The 18,384-nt window shown below is 46.1% G+C and overlaps 3 protein-coding genes and 13 non-coding genes across 16 annotated transcripts in view; all 16 read left to right on the forward strand.

The window, feature by feature from the left end:
- Window positions 1-18,384, forward strand: part of LOC143444829 (uncharacterized) — a 32,142-nt gene that overhangs the window by 6,307 nt on the left and 7,451 nt on the right. The gene's annotated exons all lie outside the window — the stretch shown is intronic.
- On the forward strand, window positions 128-209 carry Trnas-uga (transfer RNA serine (anticodon UGA)). The gene has a single exon. It is a non-coding gene; the product is annotated as a tRNA-Ser (tRNA).
- Trnas-cga (transfer RNA serine (anticodon CGA)) lies at window positions 446-527 on the forward strand. Its single transcript has one exon. It is a non-coding gene; the product is annotated as a tRNA-Ser (tRNA).
- Trnas-cga (transfer RNA serine (anticodon CGA)) lies at window positions 605-686 on the forward strand. Its single transcript has one exon. It is a non-coding gene; the product is annotated as a tRNA-Ser (tRNA).
- Window positions 3,500-3,581, forward strand: Trnas-uga (transfer RNA serine (anticodon UGA)). The gene has a single exon. It is a non-coding gene; the product is annotated as a tRNA-Ser (tRNA).
- Trnas-cga (transfer RNA serine (anticodon CGA)) lies at window positions 3,818-3,899 on the forward strand. The gene has a single exon. It is a non-coding gene; the product is annotated as a tRNA-Ser (tRNA).
- Window positions 3,977-4,058, forward strand: Trnas-cga (transfer RNA serine (anticodon CGA)). Its single transcript has one exon. It is a non-coding gene; the product is annotated as a tRNA-Ser (tRNA).
- On the forward strand, window positions 4,136-4,217 carry Trnas-cga (transfer RNA serine (anticodon CGA)). Its single transcript has one exon. It is a non-coding gene; the product is annotated as a tRNA-Ser (tRNA).
- Window positions 4,295-4,376, forward strand: Trnas-cga (transfer RNA serine (anticodon CGA)). Its single transcript has one exon. It is a non-coding gene; the product is annotated as a tRNA-Ser (tRNA).
- On the forward strand, window positions 6,329-6,410 carry Trnas-uga (transfer RNA serine (anticodon UGA)). The gene has a single exon. It is a non-coding gene; the product is annotated as a tRNA-Ser (tRNA).
- Window positions 6,647-6,728, forward strand: Trnas-cga (transfer RNA serine (anticodon CGA)). Its single transcript has one exon. It is a non-coding gene; the product is annotated as a tRNA-Ser (tRNA).
- On the forward strand, window positions 7,995-8,076 carry Trnas-uga (transfer RNA serine (anticodon UGA)). The gene has a single exon. It is a non-coding gene; the product is annotated as a tRNA-Ser (tRNA).
- Window positions 8,313-8,394, forward strand: Trnas-cga (transfer RNA serine (anticodon CGA)). The gene has a single exon. It is a non-coding gene; the product is annotated as a tRNA-Ser (tRNA).
- Window positions 8,472-8,553, forward strand: Trnas-cga (transfer RNA serine (anticodon CGA)). The gene has a single exon. It is a non-coding gene; the product is annotated as a tRNA-Ser (tRNA).
- LOC143444832 (uncharacterized) lies at window positions 10,464-12,137 on the forward strand. The gene is made up of 2 exons (XM_076943610.1): window positions 10,464-11,759; window positions 11,914-12,137. Exons 1-2 carry the CDS (start codon window positions 10,967-10,969, stop codon window positions 11,922-11,924), a joined length of 804 nt encoding a protein of 267 aa, XP_076799725.1. The 5' UTR covers window positions 10,464-10,966; the 3' UTR covers window positions 11,925-12,137.
- On the forward strand, window positions 11,870-16,464 carry LOC143444842 (uncharacterized). Its single transcript, XM_076943620.1, has 2 exons — window positions 11,870-12,430; window positions 15,720-16,464. Exons 1-2 carry the CDS (start codon window positions 12,014-12,016, stop codon window positions 15,738-15,740), a joined length of 438 nt encoding a protein of 145 aa, XP_076799735.1. The 5' UTR covers window positions 11,870-12,013; the 3' UTR covers window positions 15,741-16,464.

Here is an 18,384-nt window from a genome sequence, read left to right on the forward strand (position 1 = left end):
TAGCTACATTTTCATCTTGTCAGATTTGAAAGTCAGGAGAAGATTCCGGAAACACCGACATGGTGGAATCTATCTAGTGATTCGAGAAAAGTGCCATTTTATCTATTTGCATTTCACATTAAGCACAGTTGTCGTGGCCGAGTGGTTAAGGCGACAGACTTGAAATCTGTTGGGCTATGCCCGCGTAGGTTCGAATCCTGCCGACAACGCCGATATTACTTTTGCAATTTCATATGGATATTCGGAAAAGTGCGATTTTATCTATTTCATCTATGTATTAAGCACAGTTGTCGTGGCCGAGTGGTTAAGGCGACAGACTCGAATTCTGTTGGGCCCTGCCCGCGTAGGTTCGAATCCCGCCGACAACGCAGATATTACTTTTGCAATTTCATATGGATATGCGGAAATGTGCGATTTTAACTATTTCATCTATGCATTAAGCACAGTTGTCGTGGCCGAGTGGTTAAGGCGACAGACTCGAAATCTGTTGGGCCCTGCCCGCGTAGGTTCGAATCCCGCCGACAACGCAGATATTACTTTTGCAATTTCATATGGATATTCGGAAATGTGCGATTTTAACAATTTCATCTATGCATTAAGCACAGTTGTCGTGGCCGAGTGGTTAAGGCGACAGACTCGAAATCTGTTGGGCCCTGCCCGCGTAGGTTCGAATCCCGCCGACAACGCAGATATTACTTTTGCAATTTCATATGGATATTCGGAAATGTGCCATTTTAACAATTTCATCTATGCATTAAGCAAAGTTGTCGTGGCCGAGTGGTTAAGGCGACAGACTAGAAATCTGCTGGGCTCTGCCCACTTAGGTTCGAATCTCACGTCCAGAAGAAGAAGAAGGTTCAAAACCTTGTCCACCCACCTAGTGCTTTTCTTGCGAGATTGTAAGAATAAAGTCAAGATGCGCAGAAATCATAGGGCGGGTGGGGGGAACAAATAGCACAGTGGAAAAACCGGAGAACGTCGACAAAAAAGCTGCAGGTTCAAACCAGCGAGCCGCAGAGCGACGAGCCAACAACCGTTTGATGACCATTTGACTGTATAGGCCACCAGCCGGCCAGACCCACGTCTAGGCCACCAGCCGGCCAGACCCACGTCTAGGCCACCAGCCGGCCAGACCCACGTCTAGGCCACCAGCCGGCCAGACCCACGTCTAGGCCACCAGCCGGCCAGACCCACGTCTAGGCCACCAGCCGGCCAGACCCACGTCTAGGCCACCAGCCGGCCAGACCCACGTCTAGGCCACCAGCCGGCCAGACCCACGTCTAGGCCACCAGCCGGCCAGACCCACGTCTAGGCCACCAGCCGGCCAGACCCACGTCTAGGCCACCAGCCGGCCAGACCCACGTCTAGGCCACCAGCCGGCCAGACCCACGTCTAGGCCACCAGCCGGCCAGACCCACGTCTAGGCCACCAGCCGGCCAGACCCACGTCTAGGCCACCAGCCGGCCAGACCCACGTCTAGGCCACCAGCCGGCCAGACCCACGTCTAGGCCACCAGCCGGCCAGACCCACGTCTAGGCCACCAGCCGGCCAGACCCACGTCTAGGCCACCAGCCGGCCAGACCCACGTCTAGGCCACCAGCCGGCCAGACCCACGTCTAGGCCACCAGCCGGCCAGACCCACGTCTAGGCCACCAGCCGGCCAGACCCACGTCTAGGCCACCAGCCGGCCAGACCCACGTCTAGGCCACCAGCCGGCCAGACCCACGTCTAGGCCACCAGCCGGCCAGACCCACGTCTAGGCCACCAGCCGGCCAGACCCACGTCTAGGCCACCAGCCGGCCAGACCCACGTCTAGGCCACCAGCCGGCCAGACCCACGTCTAGGCCACCAGCCGGCCAGACCCACGTCTAGGCCACCAGCCGGCCAGACCCACGTCTAGGCCACCAGCCGGCCAGACCCACGTCTAGGCCACCAGCCGGCCAGACCCACGTCTAGGCCACCAGCCGGCCAGACCCACGTCTAGGCCACCAGCCGGCCAGACCCACGTCTAGGCCACCAGCCGGCCAGACCCACGTCTAGGCCACCAGCCGGCCAGACCCACGTCTAGGCCACCAGCCGGCCAGACCCACGTCTAGGCCACCAGCCGGCCAGACCCACGTCTAGGCCACCAGCCGGCCAGACCCACGTCTAGGCCACCAGCCGGCCAGACCCACGTCTAGGCCACCAGCCGGCCAGACCCACGTCTAGGCCACCAGCCGGCCAGACCCACGTCTAGGCCACCAGCTATTCATATGGATTTTCGGAAAAGTGCCATTTTAACAATTTTATCTATGCATTAAGCAAAGTTGTCGTGGCCGAGTGGTTAAGGCGACAGACTAGAAATCTAAAATCTGAAATCTGAAACTAGAAATCTGAAATTAAGGCGACAGACTAGAAATCACGTCTAGGCCACCAGCTGGCCAGACTCACGTCTAGGCCACCAGGTCACGTCACGTCTAGTCCAGACTCACGTCACGTCACGTAAATTCTGAGTATTTAGGAAGCTGCCGGAAGCTGTAAAAAATATTGCAAAAGTTGCAAAAACTTGCCCTACTAATCACCTAATCCTAATCCTAATCACTTACCTTATATAATATATATAGATATCTATATATAGATATAGTCATGAGTAAAACTAAAATTTATGAATTTTTTTCACGTTTAAGGGGTCACTTCCGAATAAAACGACAATTTTGTGCTGAGCAACACAGTGATTGTGACCGTGTCGCACTCAATGCGTCATTCTAAAAAAAGTAAAAATTTTCCGGTCCAATGCGCATGTGACGTCGATGTGGAGTAGTTCGTCGTTGCTTTGACGACAGCTGGTTCCAGGTCTAGGCTAAGTTGTAAATTTTGTGTGGGTTTGAATTTTTGTTTTTTTGGAGTATTTGTCATAAAATGTTAAGCTAAAAACTTGTTGTAAAGTTTAGGCAATTGTTATAGAAAACTGAGTACATGGATTTTGTCCAAATTAAAACGGTAGACAGACATAACCTAGGTCTTGTTGCAAGCCAAAATTCAGGGTAGGTTTATGATGTAGTTTTGCGTTGGTAGCTTCTTGATTTAATGTACTTTGCATTGAAAAGCCTATCTCTTTGAATTGGGACATGAACCCTTAAGCAAATAACAGAAGTTTACTTTAGTACTTAAAATTTAGTTGAAACTAGCTTATAGTTAATACACTACAGAGACGTAGGCGTAGCTAGGTCTCGAAATCAGCTTGATTTTCATCTAGACTACGCTAGCTTGATTTTCATCTAGACTACGCTTGCTTGATTTTCATCTAGACTACGCTAGCTTGATTTTCATCTAGACTACGCTAGCTTGATTTTCATCTAGACTACCCTAGCTAGATTTTTATCTAGACTACGCTAGCTACATTTTCATCTTGTCAGATTTGAAAGTCAGGAGAAGATTCCGGAAACACCGACATGGTGGAATCTATCTAGTGATTCGAGAAAAGTGCCATTTTATCTATTTGCATTTCACATTAAGCACAGTTGTCGTGGCCGAGTGGTTAAGGCGACAGACTTGAAATCTGTTGGGCGATGCCCGCGTAGGTTCGAATCCTGCCGACAACGCCGATATTACTTTTGCAATTTCATATGGATATTCGGAAAAGTGCGATTTTATCTATTTCATCTATGTATTAAGCACAGTTGTCGTGGCCGAGTGGTTAAGGCGACAGACTCGAATTCTGTTGGGCCCTGCCCGCGTAGGTTCGAATCCCGCCGACAACGCAGATATTACTTTTGCAATTTCATATGGATATTCGGAAATGTGCGATTTTAACTATTTCATCTATGCATTAAGCACAGTTGTCGTGGCCGAGTGGTTAAGGCGACAGACTCGAAATCTGTTGGGCCCTGCCCGCGTAGGTTCGAATCCCGCCGACAACGCAGATATTACTTTTGCAATTTCATATGGATATTCGGAAATGTGCGATTTTAACAATTTCATCTATGCATTAAGCACAGTTGTCGTGGCCGAGTGGTTAAGGCGACAGACTCGAAATCTGTTGGGCCCTGCCCGCGTAGGTTCGAATCCCGCCGACAACGCAGATATTACTTTTGCAATTTCATATGGATATTCGGAAATGTGCGATTTTAACTATTTCATCTATGCATTAAGCACAGTTGTCGTGGCCGAGTGGTAAAGGCGACAGACTCGAAATCTGTTGGGCCCTGCCCGCGTAGGTTCGAATCCCGCCGACAACGCAGATATTACTTTTGCCGGTTCATATGGATATTCGGAAATGTGCGATTTTAACAATTTCATCTATGCATTAAGCACAGTTGTCGTGGCCGAGTGGTTAAGGCGACAGACTCGAAATCTGTTGGGCCCTGCCCGCGTAGGTTCGAATCCCGCCGACAACGCAGATATTACTTTTGCAATTTCATATGGATATTCGGAAATGTGCCATTTTAACAATTTCATCTATGCATTAAGCAAAGTTGTCGTGGCCGAGTGGTTAAGGCGACAGACTAGAAATCTGCTGGGCTCTGCCCACTTAGGTTCGAATCTCACGTCCAGAAGAAGAAGAAAGTTCAAAACCTTGTCCACCCACCTCCTGCTTTTCTTGCGAGATTGTAAGAATAAAGTCAAGATGCGCAGTAAGCATAGGGTGGGTGGGGGGAATCCATTGCACAGTGGAAAAACCGGAGAACGTCGACAAACAAGCTGCAGGTTCAAACCAGCGAGCCGCAGAGCGACGAGCCAACAACCGTTTGATGACCATTTGACTGTATAGGCCACCAGCTGGCCAGACTCACGTCTAGGGCCACCAGCTGGCCAGACTCACGTCTAGGGCCACCAGCTGGCCAGACTCACGTCTAGGGCCACCAGCTGGCCAGACTCACGTCTAGGGCCACCAGCTGGCCAGACTCACGTCTAGGGCCACCAGCTGGCCAGACTCACGTCTAGGGCCACCAGCTGGCCAGACTCACGTCTAGGGCCACCAGCTGGCCAGACTCACGTCTAGGGCCACCAGCTGGCCAGACTCACGTCTAGGGCCACCAGCTGGCCAGACTCACGTCTAGGGCCACCAGCTGGCCAGACTCACGTCTAGGCCACTAGCTGTTCATATAGATATTCGGAAAAGTGCCATTTTAACAATTTTATCTATGCATTAAGCACAGTTGTCGTGGCCGAGTGGTTAAGGCGACAGACTAGAAATCTGAAATCTCTGAAATCTGAAATCTGAAATCTGAAACTAGAAATCTGAAATTAAGGCGACAGACTAGAAATCACGTCTAGGCCACCAGCTGGCCAGACTCACGTCTAGGCCACCAGCTGGCCAGACTCACGTCTAGGCCACCAGGTCACGTCACGTCTAGGCCAGACTCACGTCACGTCACGTAAATTCTGAGTATTTAGGAAGCTGCCGGAAGCTGTAAAAAATATTGCAAAAGTTGCAAAAACTTGCCCTACTAATCACCTAATCCTAATCCTAATCCTAATCACTTACCTTATATAATATATATAGATATCTATATATAGATATAGTCATGAGTAAAACTAAAATTTATGAATTTCTTCACGTTTAAGGGGTCACTTCCGAATAAAACGACAATTTTGTGCTGAGCAACACAGTGATTGTGACCGTGTCGCACTCAATGCGTCATATTAAAAAAAGTAAAAATTTTCCGGTCCAATGCGCATGTGACGTCGATGTGGAGTAGTTCGTCGTTGCTTTGACGACAGCTGGTTCCAGGTCTAGGCTAAGTTGTAAATTTTGTGTGGGTTTGAATTTTTGTTTTTTTGGAGTATTTGTCATAAAATGTTAAGCTAAAAACTTGTTGTAAAGTTTAGGCAATTGTTATAGAAAACTGAGTACATGGATTTTGTCCAAATTAAGACTGTAGACAGACATAACCTAGGTCTTGTTGCAAGCCAAAATTCAGGGTAGGTTTATGATGTAGTTTTGCGTTGGTGGCTTCTTGATTTAATGTACTTTGCATTGAAAAGCCTATCTCTTTGAATTGGGACATGAACCCTTAAGCAAATAACAGAAGTTTACTTTAGTACTTAAAATTTAGTTGAAACTAGCTTATAGTTAATACACTACAGAGACGTAGGCGTAGCTAGGTCTCGAAATCAGCTTGATTTTCATCTAGACTACGCTAGCTTGATTTTCATCTAGACTACGCTAGCTTGATTTTCATCTAGACTACCCTAGCTAGATTTTTATCTAGACTACGCTAGCTACATTTTCATCTTGTCAGATTTGAAAGTCAGGAGAAGATTCCGGAAACACCGACATGGTGGAATCTATCTAGTGATTCGAGAAAAGTGCCATTTTATCTATTTGCATTTCACATTAAGCACAGTTGTCGTGGCCGAGTGGTTAAGGCGACAGACTTGAAATCTGTTGGGCGATGCCCGCGTAGGTTCGAATCCTGCCGACAACGCCGATATTACTTTTGCAATTTCATATGGATATTCGGAAAAGTGCGATTTTATCTATTTCATCTATGTATTAAGCACAGTTGTCGTGGCCGAGTGGTTAAGGCGACAGACTCGAATTCTGTTGGGCCCTGCCCGCGTAGGTTCGAATCCCGCCGACAACGCAGATATTACTTTTGCAATTTCATATGGATATTCGGAGATGTGCGATTTTAACTATTTCATCTATGCATTAAGCACAGTTGTCGTGGCCGAGTGGTTAAGGCGACAGACTCGAAATCTGTTGGGCCCTGCCCGCGTAGGTTCGAATCCCGCCGACAACGCCGATATTACTTTTGCAATTTCATATGGATATTCGGAAATGTGCGATTTTAACAATTTCATCTATGCATTAAGCACAGTTGTCGTGGCCGAGTGGTTAAGGCGACAGACTAGAAATCTGAAATCTCTGAAATCTGAAATCTGAAATCTGAAACTAGAAATCTGAAATTAAGGCGACAGACTAGAAATCACGTCTAGGCCACCAGCTGGCCAGACTCACGTCTAGGCCACCAGGTCACGTCACGTCTAGGCCAGACTCACGTCACGTCACGTAAATTCTGAGTATTTAGGAAGCTGCCGGAAGCTGTAAAAAATATTGCAAAAGTTGCAAAAACTTGCCCTACTAATCACCTAATCCTAATCCTAATCCTAATCACTTACCTTATATAATATATATAGATATCTATATATAGATATAGTCATGAGTAAAACTAAAATTTATGAATTTCTTCACGTTTAAGGGGTCACTTCCGAATAAAACGACAATTTTGTGCTGAGCAACACAGTGATTGTGACCGTGTCGCACTCAATGCGTCATATTAAAAAAAGTAAAAATTTTCCGGTCCAATGCGCATGTGACGTCGATGTGGAGTAGTTCGTCGTTGCTTTGACGACAGCTGGTTCCAGGTCTAGGCTAAGTTGTAAATTTTGTGTGGGTTTGAATTTTTGTTTTTTTGGAGTATTTGTCATAAAATGTTAAGCTAAAAACTTGTTGTAAAGTTTAGGCAATTGTTATAGAAAACTGAGTACATGGATTTTGTCCAAATTAAGACTGTAGACAGACATAACCTAGGTCTTGTTGCAAGCCAAAATTCAGGGTAGGTTTATGATGTAGTTTTGCGTTGGTAGCTTCTTGATTTAATGTACTTTGCATTGAAAAGCCTATCTCTTTGAATTGGGACATGAACCCTTAAGCAAATAACAGAAGTTTACTTTAGTACTTAAAATTTAGTTGAAACTAGCTTATAGTTAATACACTACAGAGACGTAGGCGTAGCTAGGTCTCGAAATCAGCTTGATTTTCATCTAGACTACGCTAGCTTGATTTTCATCTAGACTACGCTTGCTTGATTTTCATCTAGACTACGCTAGCTTGATTTTCATCTAGACTACCCTAGCTAGATTTTTATCTAGACTACGCTAGCTAGATTTTTATCTTGTCAGATTTGAAAGTCAGGAGAAGATTCCGGAAACACCGACATGGTGGAATCTATCTAGTGATTCGAGAAAAGTGCCATTTTATCTATTTGCATTTCACATTAAGCACAGTTGTCGTGGCCGAGTGGTTAAGGCGACAGACTTGAAATCTGTTGGGCTATGCCCGCGTAGGTTCGAATCCTGCCGACAACGCCGATATTACTTTTGCAATTTCATATGGATATTCGGAAAAGTGCGATTTTATCTATTTCATCTATGTATTAAGCACAGTTGTCGTGGCCGAGTGGTTAAGGCGACAGACTCGAATTCTGTTGGGCCCTGCCCGCGTAGGTTCGAATCCCGCCGACAACGCAGATATTACTTTTGCAATTTCATATGGATATTCGGAAATGTGCGATTTTAACTATTTCATCTATGCATTAAGCACAGTTGTCGTGGCCGAGTGGTTAAGGCGACAGACTCGAAATCTGTTGGGCCCTGCCCGCGTAGGTTCGAATCCCGCCGACAACGCAGATATTACTATTGCAATTTCATATGGATATTCGGAAATGTGCGATTTTAACAATTTCATCTATGCATTAAGCACAGTTGTCGTGGCCGAGTGGTTAAGGCGACAGACTCGAAATCTGTTGGGCCCTGCCCGCGTAGGTTCGAATCCCGCCGACAACGCAGATATTACTTTTGCAATTTCATATGGATATTCGGAAATGTGCGATTTTAACAATTTCATCTATGCATTAAGCACAGTTGTCGTGGCCGAGTGGTTAAGGCGACAGACTAGAAATCTGCTGGGCTCTGCCCACTTAGGTTCGAATCTCACGTCCAGAAGAAGAAGAAGTGTCACGAGATTATTTTATGCACTTGTTTTGTAGACACCACATTATACACCGTCTTTTCTTTGCATTGTGTTGTTTTTATGCATGTTCACGGTCTGCCGTATTTTACTTGTTTATGTTCTTTTACTTGTTCTTGTACACCTGTTTTTATCAAATCTCTTGTGACGTCTCACGTAGTTACCCCAAAGGCTAAATTAGTATCGTGTTTTACGTTCCACGTTGATTCCTTCATCGCGTGGAATTTGTTTGGTGTAGTACTGTGCGCGGCTGGGCGACGGTTGTGGGCAGTTACGTTTCGGTTTCAGTGAGAGATGATCGTTTTTATTAGGTAAAATGCCATTAAAAGTTAACAAGGCAAAACCGGCTAAGTGACTAGCCGTTAGAGCGGGAAGATTCCTGGTCAAAGAAAGTTTGGTTACAATTGGCGAGCGCGCCAGGATCCCGCAGTCAACGAAACTATTCCCATAAACGTTTGGAAGTTTCACGATGTCCAGCATCTACTTTGCTATTCCGCCGCCAAAATATGAGCCCAACGAAGATTTCCTAAGCTTCTTCAACCGCTTCGACGCTTTTTGTACGATGATTGAAGCGAATCCCGCTTTAAGGAAACATCTTTTAATTAACAGCTTGGATGAAGATTTAAGCTGGGATGTACGAGGCAGAGACTTGTCGCTTTTCGACTTGGAGTACGATGAGTTGGTGAAAAGAGGTACCGAAGCGAGGCCGCCCATTTGTTCTACGGAAAGTAACAAATGTCGAGTATTAAAGGGGACTCAATTCGATGCCGACAGAGCAATATCTTCATTGGCTTTCGCTGTCCGAAAACGTATATGTGCGGTAGAAGCTATTGAAACTCCCGCTCCCGAAGAGCAGGCTGCTGAGTCTGCTCCAGCTGAAGAAGCTATCGAAACTCCCGCTCCCGAAGAGCAGGCCGCTGAGTCCGCTCCAGCCGAAGAAGCTGCCGAGACTCCCGCTCCCGAAGAGCAGGCCGCTGAGTCAGCTTCAGCACAACAAGCTGTTGAAACTCCCGCTCCCGTAGAGCAGGCCGCTGAGTCTGCTCCAGCCAGCAAGCAGCTCATTAGGGGCGTAAGTTTGTCTCGGTACGATCACGAAGTGAGCCAATCGAGTGATTTTTGTGCAGTGGAGTCGTCAGCGACACCAGGGGACGGATGTTCACCAAGCTGGACGGTCGGTTTGGGTTGCGGGGTGCTCATCAACAACGGAGCGCCAAACGATTAGAGCTACGAACGATGGTCGTTTACCCGGATATTAAATAACTTTTCCGGGGACGAAAAAGAACTGAACGGGGGGGCGATGTCACGAGATTATTTTATGCACCTGTTTTGTAGACACCACATTATACACCGTCTTTTCTTTGCATTGTGTTGTTTTTATGCATGTTCACGGTCTGCCGTATTTTACTTGTTTATGTTCTTTTACTTGTTCTTGTACACCTGTTTTTATCAAATCTCTTGTGACGTCTCACGTAGTTACCCCAAAGGCTAAATTAGTATCGTGTTTTACGTTCCACGTTGATTCCTTCATCGCGTGGAATTTGTTTGGTGTAGTACTGTGCGCGGCTGGGCGACGGTTGTGGGCAGTTACGTTTCGGTTTCAGTGAGAGATGATCGTTTTTATTAGGTAAAATGCCATTAAAAGTTAACAAGGCAAAACCGGCTAAGTGACTAGCCGTTAGAGCGGGAAGATTCCTGGTCAAAGAAAGTTTGGTTACAATTGATGTCACGAGAAGTATTTGTATACACCGTTTTTATATCCGTCACGTTTTATTCGTTTTTATTCACATCATCACGTTGTTCGCATTGTCACCGTCACGTTTTATACGTCGATTTATCCGCGTTGTATTGTCTCTTTGTACATGTTCACGTGCTGCTGTGTTTTACTTGTTCATGAGTCCACATGTTTTTATTCTATCTCTAGTGACGTTACCCCGAGGGCCCAATCAGTACTGTGTTTAGCGTCCCACGCTGATTCTATGATTGTGTGGAATTTGTTTTGGTGTGGTGTTTCGCTCTGGTATAAGGTGTTGGTTCAGTAACGTTTGGGTGAGATAACAGAAGGACGTATGTTTTTACCTAAGAGATATGCCATTAAATGTGAATAAAGAAGACAGAGCTAATTGACTAGCCGTTAAGCGGGAAGATTCCTGGTCAAAGAAAGTTTGGTTACAATTGGCGAGCGCGCCAGGATCCCGCAGTCAAAAAGGTATCAAGGTATTGTTCAACAGTATGGCTTTTAATGTGACGTTGCCTCCACCGAGATATAAGTCCAATGAAGACTTTCAAGACTTTCTCAAAGTTTTTAACTCTTACTGCGCCAGCATTAGGGCAAATCAAGATTTTAAGAAACACCTCCTCATTGAAAGTTTCGATAAGGACTTTGTCTGGGAAATTCAAGGGAAAGATACCTCCATCTACGACTTAGAATTCGACGAGTTGGTGGAAAGGGCCTCAGGAGCAGGGCGATCAAAGGCGGAAATCAGCAGATTGAAAAACAGCCTTTTGGATAGGGTACAAGAACCGGACGAATCTACACGATCATTCGTCTACGCTTTGCGGAAGCAGGGTGACATGGCATATGCCAGTGCAGATCAAGCACCTGTAAAAAATGAGGTACTCTACTTGGCATTGATCCGGGGTTTGAGAAACCGCAAGATATCGGAAACCTTAGTCGCAGACTTAGAGATCGGCAGAGACTTCTTCACTACCAGCGCCCGAGCCATTGCCCTGGACGTCTCGGAAAAGACTCCGTGTTCAGACGTGTTCACTGTCGCTCGACTTTCACATGGACACGAAAGCCGCCAAGACGAAGCGACTGTCTTGATGAAGAATGAACTTGCTAAGATAAGTGGCGAGATAAAGTTGTTTAATGACAATATTCAAGGCCGGATTTCCAGTATTGACGAAACTGTGTCTTCAGTGAAAACGCAAATGAACACTTTACAACGAGACGTGGATCGCCTCCATTGGAAACCACGCGCACCGGGTCCGTCTGAAGGAAGAAATCAACGATACCGAAACCGTAAGTCCCCTTCCGATAAAACACGTGGGGTCCGAAACGACCCACGTTCAAATACAAATCCGTCTAAATATGATTCATTTAGGCGAAATCGTCCAAACCGTCAAAGCCTAGCTACGAATCACAACCCTCAGACTAACGCATTTGATGTAAACAGATCAAAGTTAAGTTGGAATCGATCCCGTCCGACTGCTCCAGCCAACGCAACACCCGCTCAACAACAATACCGGAAAAGGTTATGCAAGTATGTCAATGTGATGTTGTGTTCTATGCCCATTTGTGCTCTGGTAGACACGGGAGCCAGCGTATCACTCATGTCTAAAACTTTGTTCGATAAAGTTTCGTCAGAAAATCCGGGTACTACACTAGGCCCCACATTAGATACACAGTTAACAACGGCTAGCGGGACGGCCCTACAGGTGTTAGGCCTTGTCACTCTATCAGTGCAAGTGGCCGGTTTGATCACAGAGTGCGAAATCTACGTCGTTTATCGACTCACAGAAGATTTCATCATTGGGTTAGATTTTGTCCAGCATCACCAATGCCGGATCTGCTACAAAGACAAAATTCTAGAAGCAGGATCGTCTTCGACACCCCTGCTCGATGGGAAAGTGACCTTACAGCGAAACGAGGTTTATATCGTAGAAGACCTGATCGTCCCCGCTTCCACTGAGGTGTGTACTTTCGGCATATTTTGTATGGATCCGATGCTTAAGATGCCCGACGTTGAGTTTCCGGCACTAGTTGAAGGTAATCTCCGATTGAATGATAAATATGGGGTACTAGCGGGTAACTACCTCACACAAGTTCATAACGGAAAGGTCCCCATTCGATTGGCTAATTTCAGTGATGACGAAGTCAGATTAGTCAACGGAACCAGGGTCGCCACCCTACATCCAGTCTCTGTATTCGGCGGAGGTGATGTTTACCAGCCCGGCACGTGCGCTTTAGTTTCGAGATTAAATTCCACGTGTAACTGCAATAATAACCGATGCATTGTGAACTCCGACCAAAGATGCTTCGTGGCGTCGGTAGAAGAACATCGTTTTAAACCCCAGCGTGATCACTTGCAAGCTATTGAAGAAGGCGTAGATTTAGGGACGAAGCTGTCTAAGAGTGAACGTCGCGAAGTACTCAATTTATTATCGAAGCATTGGAAGTGTTTTTCGACCAGTCAATTCGATCTAGGTAAAACCGACTTGATAGAACACCATGTCGACATTGGGACTAGCGCCCCTGTGAGACAACCGCATCGTCGAATACCCCCTCGAGACAAGCGCCAGGTGGAAGAAATCCTCACGGAAATGGAGAAGCAAGGCTTGATTCGCACATCCACATCCCCTTGGTCCAGCGCCATTGTTCTTGTACGAAAAAAATCGGGCGAGTTGAGGTTTTGTGTTGATTACAGGCGCGTGAATGACCTGATGAAAAAGAACAGTTTCCCAATCCCACGTGTCGACGAGAGCCTGGACGAATTGTCGAGTAACATTTATTTTTCTACCCTGGATCTGCGTTCAGGGTATTGGCAAATACCCATGAATCACAGGTCCCGCGAGGTTACTGCTTTTACCACCCACATGGGGTTATATGAATGGAACGTTATGCCGATGGGTCTCAGCAATTCGGCAGCTACATTTCAACGATTGATGCACATCGTTCTAAATGGATTGGAGTGGCGCGGCGCTTTAGCATATTTAGACGATGTAATAGTGTATGGTCGCACATTCGGGGAGCACATGTCTCGTTTAAGCATTGTTCTAAGTCGACTGGAAGAAGCCGGTTTAACACTGAAACCGTCCAAATGCTCTCTTTTTCAAGAATCGGTGAAATTTTTAGGGCATAAAATTTCTAAGGAAGGCGTGATGTGTGACGCCGAGAAAGTAGAGGCAGTCGCGAATTGGCCGATACCTCGCACCGTGAAACACGTTCGACAGTTTGTGGGTCTGACATCATATTATAGGAAGTTTATTCCAAATTATGCCAAAATTGCCTCACCGTTGCACAAACTCACCGAGAAGAACAAGAAGTTTCAGTGGACCGAAGAGCATCAGGACGCCTTTGCTACTTTGAAGCGTTTGCTGTGTACCGCACCAGTGCTGGCATACCCAAACTACGACAAGCCGTTTATTCTCGACACCGATGCATCCGATAACGCAATTGGCGCTGTTCTGTCACAAGTCATAGATGACAGAGAGCGTGTGATCTCGTATTGTAGCCGATCTCTAGGGAAAGCAGAAAAGAACTACTCCACGACTCGAAAAGAGCTTCTGGCGGTCGTCTGGGCAACAAAATTGAATAGGTGTCACCTACTAGGTCAAAAGTTTTTGCTGAGGACGGACCATGCATCGTTGCGTTGGTTATGGCAGTCAAAGGAGTTGTATGGACAATGCGCTCGATGGATAGAACACCTTGCCGAGTACAATTTTGAGCTACTCCATCGACCAGGACAAAAACACAAAAACGCTGACGCGTTGAGTCGACGCCCTAACGAAAGTACACAGGTGAACCTCCCCTACAAATGGCATGACCAACAAGTTGCAACAAGCCTCGAAGATTCCAAGCAAACAGTCAACAACATAGATCTTAGAGGCAACATCGGGTTTCTTCCGAATGAAGTACTGAATCTACAGGAAGAGGACGCAGAGATTGCCCCCGCTTTGAGATGGCTACAGTCGGGGAAAAGACCTCCGTACAAACAGGTTAAAAACCTGTCAAGAATGACTAAGCATCTATGGGCCCAATTTGGAAATTTACACACTTTTGACGGCCCAGTTTATTGGACAAATAGTAATCGCAGTTTACCGGGAACACACTGTTATCGACTTATAACCCCGGAACCTATGCGTTTGTCTGTTTTGCAGTCACTACACGATTGCGTTCTCGGCGGGGCTCATTTAGGGTTGACGAAAACTTGCCACAAAGTAGAAGAAAAATTTTATTGGCCTGGTTGGAGACAGGACACCGAAAAATATTGCCGAAACTGCGATTTATGTCAAAGGAACAAGAAACCGCCGGCCGAGCCAAGGGCGAGGTTGGTTCCGTCCACGGAAGATAGGGCGATGCAGAGAGTAGAAATAGACGTCGTGGGACCCCTACTTATGACATCATCAAGTTTCCAATACATCTTGGTGACGTGCGATTTATTTACCAAGTACGTAAGGGCCTGGCCCATGCGCAATCAAACAGCAAAAACCACAGCGGACATCTTGTTCCACCGATGGTTCACAGTTCATGGTGTACCAGATGTTATCCACAGCGACCGGGGTGGGAACTTTGAGAGCGAGGTCTTCAAAGAACTGTTACGATTGATGGGTTGTTCAAAAACAAGGACCACAAGTTATCATCCACAAGGGAACGGGGGAGTTGAGAGAAACAACAAGACTATCATCACCATGTTACGAAACTACGTACAGGAGGATCAACGTAGTTGGGATCAAGCTTTGTCAGCCGTCGTGGCGGCCTATAACGCGAGCGTCCACGACAGCACAGGTGTATCGCCGCATTTCTTATTAACTGGTCGTACACTTCGTTTACCTGCGGATTTATTGGGCACACCGACCGGTGGAGTGCTGAAAACGTCGGTTATTCAGGATTTACAAACGCGGTTAAAGATTGCAGAAAAAACGGTGCGGGAAACGCTACGGAAACAACGAACGAAGATGGCCGACCTCTACGACCAACGACAAAGGGGGCTACCAATTGAAGTGGGGGAAGAAGTATGGCTGAAAGACCCAGTGGTCCCACAGGGAGAATATCGCAAATTTCATCTTCCTTACAAGGGCCCCTTCACGGTAGTGAACGCGCGACATCCCACTTATACTATCAAAGATAAAGCCAGCAAAGAGCAAACGGTCCATTTTAACAGAATGAAATTAAGGGTTCATAGTGATGACAAGCGTGACAATCAACACCCGTACGATCATGTTCCGGATAATTGCATTAACCACTATTCTCCTTTTGAAGGTTTGGTGTTCATACCACTAAATTCAACGGATACCGCCGCCGGAGAACCCGAGGCTACATCAATCAACACGAGCGCGACTGAGCGATTATCCAGTAGGCAAGGACCAGAAGACTCGGCAGTTGGGCAACTCAGGATCACAGAGGAGGGCAATAACGAGACAATGGAGACAAGCCAACCTGCCCTCGAAGAGAACGGCCCCATTCCCAGCGAGACCACTTCGGCCATGACGGAAAGAAACCTACCGCCACGGCGAGCTCGAAGACAAACACGTTTTTACCCGGATATTGAATAACTTTTCCGGGGACGAAAAAGAACTGAACGGGGGGGCGATGTCACGAGAAGTATTTGTATACACCGTTTTTATATCCGTCACGTTTTATTCGTTTTTATTCACATCATCACGTTGTTCGCATTGTCACCGTCACGTTTTATACGTCGATTTATCCGCGTTGTATTGTCTCTTTGTACATGTTCACGTGCTGCTGTGTTTTACTTGTTCATGAGTCCACATGTTTTTATTCTATCTCTAGTGACGTTACCCCGAGGGCCCAATCAGTACTGTGTTTAGCGTCCCACGCTGATTCTATGATTGTGTGGAATTTGTTTTGGTGTGGTGTTTCGCTCTGGTATAAGGTGTTGGTTCAGTAACGTTTGGGTGAGATAACAGAAGGACGTATGTTTTTACCTAAGAGATATGCCATTAAATGTGAATAAAGAAGACAGAGCTAATTGACTAGCCGTTAAGCGGGAAGATTCCTGGTCAAAGAAAGTTTGGTTACAGAAGAAGGTTCAAAACCTTGTCCACCCACCTCCTGCTTTTCTTGCGAGATTGTAAGAATAAAGTCAAGATGCGCAGAAAGCATAGGGTGGGTGGGGGGAACCCATAGAACAGTGGTAAAACACGAGAACGTCGACCAACAAGATGCAGGTTCAAACCAGCGAGCCGCAGAGCGACGAGCCAACAACCGTTTGATGACCATTTGACTGTATAGGCCACCAGCTGGCCAGACTCACGTCTAGGCCACCAGCCGGCCAGACTCACGTCTAGGCCACCAGCCGGCCAGACTCACGTCTAGGCCACCAGCCGGCCAGACTCACGTCTAGGCCACCAGCCGGCCAGACTCACGTCTAGGCCACCAGCCGGCCAGACTCACGTCTAGGCCACCAGCCGGCAAGACTCACGTCTAGGCCACCAGCCGGCCAGACTCACGTCTAGGCCACCAGCCGGCCAGACTCACGTCTAGGCCACCAGCTATTCATATGGATATTTGGAAAAGTGCCATTTTAACAATTTCATCTATGCATTAAGCAAAGTTGTCGTGGCCGAGTGGTTAAGGCGACAGACTAGAAATCTGAAATCTCACTCACGTCTAGGCCACCAGCTGGCCAGAATCACGTCTAGGCCACCAGCTATTCATATGGATATTCGGAAAAGTGCCATTTTAACAATTTTATCTATGCATTAAGCAAAGTTGTCGTGGCCGAGTGGTTAAGGCGACAGACTAGAAATCTGAAATCTGAAATCTGAAACTAGAAATCTGAAATTAAGGCGACAGACTAGAAATCACGTCTAGGCCACCAGGTCACGTCACGTCTAGGCCAGACTCACGTCACGTCACGTAAATTCTGAGTATTTAGGAAGCTGCCGGAAGCTGCCGGAAGCTGCCGGAAGCTGCCGGAAGCTGTAAAAAATATTGCAAAAGTTGCAAAAACTTGCCCTACTAATCACCTAATCCTAATCCTAATCACTTACCTTATATAATATATATAGATATCTATATATAGATATAGTCATGAGTAAAACTAAAATTTATGAATTTCTTCACGTTTAAGGGGTCACTTCCGAATAAAACGACAGTTTTGTGCTGAGCAACACAGTGATTGTGACCGTGTCGCACTCAATGCGTCATATTAAAAAAAGTAAAAATTTTCCGGTCCAATGCGCATGTGACGTCGATGTGGAGTAGTTCGTCGTTGCTTTGACGACAGCTGGTTCCAGGTCTAGGCTAAGTTGTAAATTTTGTGTGGGTTTGAATTTTTGTTTTTTTGGAGTATTTGTCATAAAATGTTAAGCTAAAAACTTGTTGTAAAGTTTAGGCAATTGTTATAGAAAACTGAGTACATGGATTTTGTCCAAATTAAAACGGTAGACAGACATAACCTAGGTCTTGTTGCAAGCCAAAATTCAGGGTAGGTTTATGATGTAGTTTTGCGTTGGTAGCTTCTTGATTTAATGTACTTTGCATTGAAAAGCCTATCTCTTTGAATTGGGACATGAACCCTTAAGCAAATAACAGAAGTTTACTTTAGTACTTAAAATTTAGTTGAAACTAGCTTATAGTTAATACACTACAGAGACGTAGGCGTAGCTAGGTCTCGAAATCAGCTTGATTTTCATCTAGACTACGCTAGCTTGATTTTCATCTAGACTACGCTTGCTTGATTTTCATCAAGACTTTGCTAGCTTGATTTTCATCTAGACTACGCTAGCTTGATTTTCATCTAGACTACCCTAGCTAGATTTTTATCTAGACTACGCTAGCTACATTTTCATCTTGTCAGATTTGAAAGTCAGGAGAAGATTCCGGAAACACCGACATGGTGGAATCTATCTAGTGATTCGAGAAAAGTGCCATTTTATCTATTTGCATTTCACATTAAGCA

The sequence above is a fragment of the Clavelina lepadiformis genome, chromosome 2 (assembly GCF_947623445.1).
Source record: "Clavelina lepadiformis chromosome 2, kaClaLepa1.1, whole genome shotgun sequence".
Classification (NCBI taxonomy): Eukaryota; Metazoa; Chordata; class Ascidiacea; order Aplousobranchia; family Clavelinidae; genus Clavelina; species Clavelina lepadiformis.